Source organism: Sciurus vulgaris, assembly GCF_902686455.1.
Source record: "Sciurus vulgaris genome assembly, chromosome: 3".
NCBI lineage: Eukaryota > Metazoa > Chordata > Mammalia > Rodentia > Sciuridae > Sciurus > Sciurus vulgaris.
The window spans coordinates 127,921,019-127,932,107 of NC_136463.1; the positions used below are offsets into that span (position 1 = coordinate 127,921,019).

General features: G+C 43.9%; 1 protein-coding gene across 1 annotated transcript; it reads left to right on the forward strand.

Annotated features, from left to right (window-relative positions):
- Positions 1-980: 980 nt before the first annotated feature.
- Positions 981-8,653, forward strand: LOC306655760 (uncharacterized protein; the record flags this gene model as incomplete). The annotated part of the gene is made up of 3 exons (XM_079130381.1): positions 981-1,111; positions 6,956-7,021; positions 8,354-8,653. The coding sequence occupies exons 1-3, from the start codon at positions 1,058-1,060 to the stop codon at positions 8,651-8,653; spliced, it is 420 nt and encodes a 139-aa protein (XP_078986507.1). The 5' UTR covers positions 981-1,057.
- Positions 8,654-11,089: the final 2,436 nt, after the last annotated feature.

Here is an 11,089-nt window from a genome sequence, read left to right on the forward strand (position 1 = left end):
AGACGGAGTGCAGGCACCAGGACGCTGTTCACTCGTGGAGAGGTGTGCAGCGTGCGAGCTCCCCTGGCTTGGCCCTTCAAGACTCTTCTCGATGATAATTCTCAGCTGCAAAGCAAGATGGCACCTCTCTGGGTAACACCTGGTGGGGGTACTTTTTCAGTGACAGAACTGAACCTAAATAAACTCTGCTGTTCTTTCAGTGTGTATGAAATTTTCAGAAATAGGTCACTGAACCTTTTTAAAAATAGAACTGACACATTTGGGGAAAGCATTTTTTTCTGCTGAGATAGCACAGAGTACAAGATATAATGATCTCTACAGGGTAGATGATGACATTTGGTATTAAAAATAAATAAATATTCTTAACGATAATGACGGCCAGGAAATAAAATTTTTCATAGGAAAAGTCTCTAAACATTGTGAGCTGAAGAGCCCATATAAAGTTTTCCCACTTCAATTCTAATGTGGGTTCTTCTGAGGTATAATGATTGCTTGGTAACTCCTACCCAGTCATACCTGGTAACAGTTTTTGATGGAAACAGAAAGGCCACATCATCTGTCGTGGGCAGTATTTGCTCTCTTACCAAAGCCAAGAGCTCCTGTTTAACTGGGTTTGATTCCTCCCCTCTTGTTACAACACAGCCACCAGCTCACTCTTGGACCATTATCCAGGCCGCTGTAGAGCAGCGACCCAGACCATCATACTGCCCGTGAGCAACTCCATTCCACCTCTTCCAACGACTTGGCGGATCTGGGTCAAGCCAACCACAGCATCCTTTGCCCAAGGATCCCCAGGGAACTGTCTAGGGCTCCAGATTTGCTCTGGGTGAGGCTCTTTTCACCCTGCTCGAAAGTCATCCTCAGAAAGCATCCTCGGGCTGTTGCCCCAGCCCTTCTTCACACCCTTACCCGCCCTGCTGCCTTCAGAAGCCCCGCGAACCTCAAGGGTGGAAGCCTGTGGTTTAGGATTCCCGATAAACTGCATACAGCTCCTTCTGGACTCCACTGCTAAAATGAGCAAGTTCTGCTGGCCAGGAAAGCAGAGCCTCAGAGTACTATGGGGAACAGCAGGACAGGACACAAGAGGGACTTGGCTGTCCCAGGAGAGGAGGTGAGTAGAAACAAGGTGGATGCTGAGCTGGGATAGGGCAGACAGAGCTTTACAAAAATCTGGCAGCAGGAAGAGAGGCATAGGACTATTGCTACCAGGTATCCAAGTAGCAAGCCTGGGAAGGTGGGGAGTGGGAGGGGCAGGTGTGAGACATTTTTTTTTTAGATAGTACAAAGCAGAATAGAAATGCATTTATAATTATCCTTTTTGTAGAATTGTTTCATACACTAACATTTGTAATATCAGACAAAATAACTTATGAAATCATATTGATATGAGACTTTAAAAAAAATATTTCTTTTGTTTTTAGTTGTCAATGGACCTTTATTTTATTTTATTAATTATATGTGGTACTGAGACTCAAAACCCAGGACCTCACCCATGCCAGGCAAGCGCTCTACCACTGAGCCATAACCCCAGCCAAATGTGAAACATTTTTGATAACTTGATGACTTGGAGGTTGGTGCCAAGGAAGAGAGGAGAGTCAAAGATGCCCGCACAGTGTTTTCCAGCAAGAATACAGTTCCTTTCAGCAGGGGTGTGTTGAGTGCTTTGTTCAGACTTTGTGTCAGACACTGTTGTAGACTCTGGGATTAACATTCTTGAGTAGTGCCCAAAGAGTGTTTTCATTCTGCTGGGAGGGGAGAAGGCCATTTGGATGAAGAAAAAAGTAAACAAATAAAAAAGATGATTTTTTTTATGGCAATAACTGTTTTTGGAAGACTAATTTGAGCTAGGGATGATATGATTAGGGAGAAATTTCCTGAGGAAATGAATTCCCATGAGGCCCTGAATGAGAAGAAAGCCTCCATCAGCAAAAAGACCCTGGAAAAGAACATTTGAGTTAAAAGCAAAAGGTCCCGGGGGGAAAGACAGTGTTGGCACATTTGAGGAACAGAAAGAAGACCACTGTGGCATTGCGAAGAGTTTATGAGACCAGATTTGCTCCCGCCAAGTTGCTGGGCTGCCCCTGGAGCCCTCCTACCTTAGACTTTCATCTCCAGTTTCCACACACTCCAGGTCTCTTTCTCTTTCTCTTTAGACCAGCTGCAGCAGATGTGGGACCAGTAGCCATGAGACCCGCTTGAGCCTTGGGGAGGAACTAAAACCAGCTCAGCCCTTCCAGAAACCAAAGCGGGGAAGGCGCTGGGGACAGCCTTGCCCTTTTTCTCAGGTCTGGGGTTTTCAATCTCTTTAAAGTCATGAAGCTCTTCAGCAATCTGACATAAAGTAAGAAAAATAGACACATTTGTAAGCCTGTACAGAACTTCAGGGAGTTTGGTGGCCCTGGGAAAACTCATCGTAGACGCCCACCAAGGGTCTCTGCTTCAACAGTCCTTTTTAAGTTGCCCATTTTCTCATTAAGGCTGTGTCCCTTCTGCAACATTGAGGATACAAGGAAAAATCAACTCCTAAGTACAAAATTCCCCAATAAATATAAGTCCTTAAGACTATCACATCTTCAAGAGAGACAGATCCATATGACCAAGTGTAACCGCAATAATGGTAAGAACATATTTACACAGTATTCTCTGCTTTGTGGCACACATACATCATTTTATCCCGGTGACATTGTTGGCACAGGGGTAGGGCAGGTGTTGACGTTCTGTCTTACAGATGAGGAAACTGAAGAATGGAAGGCTGAGTAGAATGCCTACAATCACAGGGCCAGTCGTCAGCAACAAGAATTAGAACCGGGCTGGGGAGACAGCTCAGTTGGTAGAGTTCTTGCCTTGTAAACACAAAGCCCTGGGTTTGATCCCCAGCACCACAAAAAAAAAAAAAAAAAAAAAAAAAAAAAAAAAAAAAGGTCTTGTCAGGCCCAGGCTTCCCAGGAAGCGCATGTCCAGTGTGCCTCCTCTGGACTTCTCTCCTTGGAGACACTCACTGCACAGACAAGAGGAAATGATATTTTCTAACATAGGGAAAGAAGCACAGAGCTGCCTCCTGACGCCAAGATTGTGTAGATGAAGGGAACTATCTACTAGGGCTTCCTCTTGGCCAATTATACCTAAAGTCATTTCCTTATTCTTCTGAAGACTTACAACATTTCCTTTTGAAGTTCCTTAGAAGTGAACCTAGAGGAACGCCACCTAGTGGCCCAGACCATGAGAATTGTCATTCATTTCCATCACGTCATTCAACCCCCACTCCACCTGGCCACCTTGCCTAGAAAGCTGAACCCATACTTCTTGCCTAGCACCAGGGTAAACTGCAAATGGATCAGAAATCCTAACGTGAAAAATGAAACCACACGAGTGTTAGAAGAAAGATGGGTGGATTTATTTATACCCTGGGTGGGGGAAAGTATTTCTGGGACTCAAAGTCTCAATGCAAACCAAGTGCAGCTCTGGGTCTCCCCTCCAGCTGAGCGAACAGACATGGGACAACTTCTACCCTCTCCAGTGAAAGTTTAGTATCCCCAACCTGGCTTTCTTTTCTCCAAAGAGGAAAACAGAATTTTAAAAAACCAGTTACACTGGTTATGCTTACTGCCCCACTGTCTTTGTGGGAGAAGAGGAGGTCCTTCGCCTCCTGAAGGGGAAACTGCTGGGCACAGTGGGACACGCTTGTATTCCCAGCTGCTTGGGAGGCCAAGGCAGGAGGGTGGCTCGAGCCCAGGAGTGTGAGATGGCCTAGATAACATGGTGAGACCCTGTCTTTAAACAGAAAAAAGCCGGGGTGAATGTTAAGATATCAAAAGGCATCCAAACCCAGTTCAAGGGGCTGGGGTTGTGGCTCAGTAGTAGAGCGCTCACCTGGAAAGCATGAGGCACTGGGTTTGGTCCTCAGCACCGCATTAAAAAAATATTTTAAAAAATAAAATAAAGGTATTGTGTCTACCTACAACTAAAAGAAAATTTCAAAAAAGAAACTCAGTTTAAGCTCAATCCAAATCCCCAAATAAATGCTTTCAATGAGGAAATAAATATCTAGATGCAATAAAAGAAAATAGTAATTAATTCAACAACAGTTTTTAAAAAACCAACTCTGCTGCATGGAAAGAAAATTAGAAAGCTGTGGGAAAGTGCAACACTTATCACAGATATGGGTTGATCTATAATATTAGGAACATTAGGAACATTTAAATATTGAGGGAGAAGGCCACAAACTGACAGAAAACTGGGCAAAAGGCATGGACCATTCACATACATGTATGTAGAAACGTGGGTAGAAGAACCTTAAAATATTGAAAGACGATCAATTTCACCCACTAAGTTAGAAAGACATATGTGAACTACATTGAGATGCCAGTCTTTATCAAATCATCAACGCATCAAAAGTTTGACAGCACACTCTGTTAGCAAGGCTGTAGGGAAAGGAGAATGCTGATATTCATTGGTAGAAGTGCAAAACGGTACAACTTCTATAGAGGGAATTTGGAAATACCCAGCAAAACTACATATGTATTTACCCTTTGACCCAGCAATCCTAGCTCCAAGAATTTACTCTAAAGGAACTTCCACAAATATTAAACTGCCTATCTATAAGGTTATTTACTGACACATAGCAAATGGTGAGAATCAACTTCAATGCCAATTGAATAAACCATTCACATAATAGCAAATGAGCTGAAAAGGGGTTGAGGAATAGGCCCATGATACTTTTTTTTTTTTTTTTTTTTTTTTTGTGGTGCCAGAGATTGAACCCAGGGACACTTCACCACTGAGCCACATCCCCAGATCTTTTTATTTTTTATTTTGAGACAGGGTCTTGCTACATTGCTTAGGACCCACTAAATTGCTGAGGCTGGCCTCAAACTTGCAATCCTCCTGCCTTGGCCTCCTGAGTCACTGGGATTACAGGCATGCAGCACCATGCTTGGCATTTCTATGATAATTTATGTGAAAAAAGCAAAGTACTAAAGGGTGCATATAGTATGCTAGTTTTTGTATAAGAAAAAGAAATATAGGAAGAATAAACTAAAAACTAACACAAATGCCTGTAGGGGATTGGGAATATTGGAGTAGAAAAAATTAGCAAGGGAGTAATACTTCTGAGTGTACTTTTTCATATATAGTTTTGACTTTTATAGCATGTAAAAGTTTTCTATATTTAAAATAATTTAAAAGATTTGAAAAAAGAAAATCCTAAAACTAAATACAAATAGAAACAAAGGAACTTAACTGCATTAGAAACTGATACTGGAACCACACAGGAAAAAAAGAAAAAGAATTAAATGACCTAAGAATACAACATTCTGACTACATACACTTTGTGAGATATGTTCTAAGAACAAATAGAACTATAAAGCCATGAAATTTCCTTAGAAGGCTTGTTGTTGGAAATGGTATTTGAGTAGCAATTCTAAAAGTATTTTGGGTGCATTACAGTATACAGCAACGATAAATGTATTGGTGTTTGGGGGAATCGAGGTTCTTATTGTGAAGGAAAAAAAATTCCAACATGGAATAGGAAGGTAAGGAAGAACCCTGTAGAGTTGGATTTGAATTAGAGGAGATTTCTTTATTAAAAAGTTATTTAGAGCTGGGGTTGTGGCTCAGCGGTAGAGCGCTTGCCTAGCACGTGTGAGGCACTGGGTTTGATCCTCAGCACTGCATAAAAATAAATAAAAATAAAGGTTCGTCGACAACTAAAAAAATTTTTTTTAATTTATTTTAAAAATACATTTTCTTTTCTTTTCTTTTTCTTTTTTTTTTTTTTTTAAATACATTTTCTAGTTCTGTCCCTTAAAGGGTCTGGAAGCAATGATATCCCAGAAGCAATGAGAAAACCTGGTGTCCAAAGATGATCCCAGCGGTTGGTCTGCCTCCTGGTACTCACAGCCTCGCGTGTCCTGGAGTGTGGGCTGGGCTCAGTCACTGGCTTCTAGAGAGCAGGACAACTCAAAAGTTATCAAATGTCACTTCTGAGATTAGAGTTTTAAAAAGACGATGGTTTTCATTGGGGGAGCTCTGTTATGTGACCTGCACTGGGGAAGTCCCAGCCTTATCACCTCTTGAGTTTTACAGTCCATTACAATAACTATCTCTCTATCTATTTATTTATCTATTTATCACAGTGTTGGGGTTTGAACGAGGGCTTCACACATGCTAGGCCAGTGCTCTTCCACTGAACTACACCCCCAGTTCTACAACAACTTTTGTTGTTGTTGTTGGCACTGGAGGACACGCTAGCACTGAAATACATCCCCAGTGCACCCACCCACGTACACTTTTTTTTTTATTTTTTAAATTTTAAGACAGGGTCTGGCTAAGTTGCTGAGGCTGGCCTTGAATCTGTGGTCCTCCCACCTCAGCCTCCTGAGTCTCTGGGATTACAGACCCACTAATCTATTCTCTTTTTCACTTCACTATGAATAAAGCCTATTTGTGCTGCTATAACAGAAAACCTGAGTATAAATAATATATAATGAACAGAAACTTATTGACTCACAATTTCGAAAGCTAGGAAATCCAAGTTTCCAGCATCTGTCAAGGGCCTTTTTCCTGTATAATCACAGGAAAGCAAGAGGCAAAGGGGGTTATGACAATATTAATCCTGCCAATGAAGGAGGAGCCACACAGCAACCAAATTTCAACATGAGTTTTAGAGGGGACTTTCAAACCACAGCAGGTGGTTTGGGGAGTCAGGCAGACCTGAATTCTAATTCTTGCTCTGTTCTTTCCTGGCTGTGTGATTTTAGACAAATTACTAAACTTCTCAAATCCTCAGTTTCATCATTTTTAATTGCGAGAGATCATGTCTATCCTGCAGGATGGTAATATGCTAAATGAATAGAACTTCCTCCCCTGTCCCCCTTCAGACACTGCCAATTCGTTCGTTCATTCATTCATTCATGCATTCATTCGTTATTTGTTGTTATACCCTTCCATGAACAAGGATACAAATATAAACCAAGGGAACTCCCGATCAAATGAGAGAGATCCAGAGTGTCAAGACTCAAAGGTAAGTGCTGGGTGTTATGGGGTGAGGAGTCACCCTGGAGGTTGCATACAGCCTGGGCAGCCAGGTAGAGTCTGCAATGGTGAGCTCAGTAGACTGCACAGGTGGTGAAGGAGAGCGCCCTGCTGGAGGCCCATTGGGGCAGAGGCAGCAGGTGGTTCAGAGAAGAGTAGATAAGGATGCAGCCTGGACCCAGCCAAGAGAGCTCTGCAGTGTGGGCAGGACCATGTCAGGGAATGGATCCACTTGTGTGCGGCCTGGTCTAAGGTGATGGGGTGTGCCTAAAGGCTCATTTACTACTGATATGGCAGGCCTTGGGGTTTGGTTCAGAAAATTAGTCAGTGGAGCTCAGCTGTATTATTTCAGTTTGCTTAAAGAAAAACAGCTGGGCAGGTGGCACATGCCTATAATCCCAGTTACCTGGGAGGCTGAAGAAGAATCTCAAGTTTGAGGCCAGCCGGGGTAACTTAAAATAAAATAAAATACATACAAACTAAAAATATGAATATAAAAATATTAAAAAGTGTTGGATGTGGCTTAGCAGTAACCTGATCTCAATCCCTGGCAAAAAATAATAAAGTACCACTATGTATATATTTAAAAGACACTTTGATAAATAAATAGAGGGAAATTATGGACCCTAATCTTCTCCCAGCCTTCTTCCCAGAGGGGAGAGAAAACCTAGATGGGGACCAGGCCTGACAATAGGGGCTGTTTCTGAAAAGAGAGGTATTGATTGCAAAGAGTAAAACTTTCCTACCCTCTTTTGCTCCTATCTTATCCAGTTTCTGTCCCTAAGCATCTAAAAACCCCACCCACCTTCCAAGACCGCAGTATCTACTGCTTTGTTTTGTTTTGTTTTGTTTTTAGCCGGGCATAGTGTCGCAGGCCTGTAATCAGCGAGTTGGGAAGCTGAGGCAGGAGGATCATGAGTTCAAAGCCCGCCTCAGCAATTTAGCGAGGTCCTAAGCAACTCAGCCAGATCCTGTCCTCAAATAAAACATAAAAAGGTTGGGCATGTGGCTCGATGACTAGGTTCAATCCCTAGTACATTAAGCGGGTGGGGAGAGAACCCACCCCCAACACCCACTTCTCACATCAATACAGATGAGTCCATTTGCACGCCTGGGGTGTGTGGGGTGTTTAAAAAAAAAAAAAAAAAAAGAGGGTAGGGTTGGGGATGTGGCTCAGTAGAAAAGCACTTGCCTAATATGCCTAAGGCCCTGGATTGATCCCCTGCAACCCAGGGCGAAGAATGTCTCCTCTGCAGTGGTCGCTCTTCAATTCCCGCAGTCCTCTATACCCATCTCTTCTGTCGCTCTCCCTTATTTCTAGATTGCAGAAAGCCAGAAGCAGGAGCGGGCTTCAGAGCGGTGTGGCCTCCGCTTCGAGCCCTTGCTGGAGGTAGCCTGGAGCACCCCAGCACGTGCCAGCCCCGGGCCTGAAGCCCTGGGGGCAGCCCAGGCCCCTCGGCCCCGCCAAGCCCTGGCCAGGGAGCCTCAGCCCCCGCCCGCCGCGCACACGCAGAGGGAAGCTTCTTGCCTCATTCCACATCATTTTTCTAAGAACAAAAACTATGTACAAATGAATATTTCCATCTTTATTTCAAATTCTAGGTTTCAACTGCAATATTAATGCTACTCCACAGTGTAATTTACTTGTAATAATATATCATTATTTCTATTTTACAGTTCTCTTCTTAAAGTAGTAAAGCAAATGTTTAAAACAGCACAAATCCGCAGCCCCACAATTCCCCATTCAGGCTCAGAATTTGTGCTCTCCTTTTAGAATTGCACATAATTGAAAACAATGAAAACCCCCGATGTGCTAAATGCTCTAGTCATTAAAGCATTTTTTTTAAAACTTGGGAATAAAAGACCGTTCTTGTGGTTGTGGTTATTATTTATTTATTTATTTATTTTTAGAAACCCCAAACAGACTTGCTTCCTGTTCCCAGACTGACATCTGCTGGGGATGTCAGGCCGAAGGACTTCGGAGGCAGGCCCGCAGCCGGCTGCCACTCCGCACTTCCGGGGGGGTGGGGCGCGGCAGAGCGACGGGCCAGCCAGCGCCCCTCCGTGCCTGTGTGGCCTCTGCAGTGCGCGCTCCCTCCCACCGGGATCCTGGTTCAGCAAAGACCCCGGAGTCCCCGGATTTCTCTCCTGCTTCCAGCAGCTGAGTTAAGCCCCAGAATAGCACTTTTGGGCACAGGATCCGGGTTGCTGGTGGCTCAGGCAAGGGGCTGTTGGGCAGGTGGGAATTTGAGGGCTGGATGTACGTCCTCTGCACCGTCATTGTTTAAGTGCAACTAGGCCCGAGGACGAGAAGCGCAAACGCTATTTCCTGGCTTTCTCCAGGGTGTCTTCTCACTCTTTTTCTATATTGCTTCCTTCGCTTTTGTCAAGCAACTCTTCGCTTAGGCTGCCGTGGGCATGGAGTCCTCCAAGGAAGATCTCTGTTCACCGCCAGTGAGAGCCCCATTCCACTGCCTTCGTGTTAAACAAAGAGGAACCAAGTTTCCTTTTCCACCTAGAACGAGGGAGAAAAAGGTCCCTCTATTTCTCAATTTGTAGCAACCCTGGATCCTCACACACACTCTCTCTGCTCCCTCCTCACCGCCCTTTGCCCTGGGAGGCCAACCCAGGGAATGAGCGTGGAGAGTTCTTTCCCTCTCCACACAAGCACCTTCAGTGGGCCCAGATGCCCAATGCACTGGATCCTCCTGCCCACCCACAATTGTCCCCTCCTGTCCATCAGCTGACAAGCCTGAACCTGGTCTTCTCCACCCTGGTCTTCTCCAGCCTCCCCTGCGATCTCTTCCCTCTCCCGCCAAACTGCCCACTCCTCATTCCCAAACACTAGTCTCAAAAGCGCCTCATAATCCACTTACACACTTTCAATGAAACGTCATCGCCACAGAAGAAGCCCAGTCCCTTGGTCAGGGTTTGCCAAAGCCTGGGAACCTGCCTTAGGAGCATGGCATAGGGAGCCTGGGGATATAGCTCAGTTGGTAGAGTGCTTACCTTGCATGTACAAGGCCTTGGGTTCAATTCCTGGCACCACCAAGGGGGGGGGGGGGAAGAAGCATTAAATGACTTTTGGTGGGAAGAAAAGGCATTAAAGATAGAATTGCTCAAAGAAAGTGATTCTGTGGTGGAGTTCTGGTTTGGTGCTAGTTGGCTTTTTTTTTTTTTTTTTTTTAATAAACTTTTAAATTGAGGATACTTTTAGACTTACAGAAAAGTTGCAGGAACATTGCTTAGAATTTCTATATACTGCTCCCCCAATCATTGCTAGTGGATGCTTCAACCCCTCTCTGAGGTGGGTCAGTCTCCTTCACAAGGACAGTACCTCAAAGTCACAGCTAGGAAAGCGGGTCTTCTGTCAACATCTATAGTTCCAGTGGCGTCAACATTTCGAAATCTAAATGCTCTGAAAAACAAAAATGTTTTGTAGATTTGGAGTCAAAGCTCATTTGAGACAAATGATATGTACTATTAATTTTTTATATAAATATTCCTACATTTCTCTGAGGGGTATTCAGTGATTGTTTTCCCCTCTTGGGGTGTTCACTAACGTTGGGTGCATACACTAGATCACCCTCCTAAATCAGAAAAAAAAAAAAAAAATCTGCATTCCCCAATGCCTCTGGCACTATTAGCTTTCCATTTATGATTATGAGATGAAGTTTCTTTAAAAAACCAATTGAAGTGGGCATGGTGGCACATTCCTTTAATCACAGCGACTCCAGAGGCTGAGACAGGAAGCTCGCAAGTTCCAGGTCAGCCTCAGCAAATTAGTGCGGCCCTAAGCAATTTAGCGAGAACCTGTCTCAAAAATAAAAAGGGACAGGGATGTGGCTCCGTGGTAAAGTGCCCTAGGGGTCATTTCCCAGTACCAAAATAAAGAAAAAAATGTTTGAAGTAGAAAAAGTCATTTAAAGAAAAATAAGTTCAGGTGACCTGAATTGTTTAATTTCTTTCACCTTTTTCCACCCTTCATATAAACACACAACTCCCACCAAAAGTAAAACGAAGAATTGGAGTTGCCTCAGGATCCAGCCCAAACTCC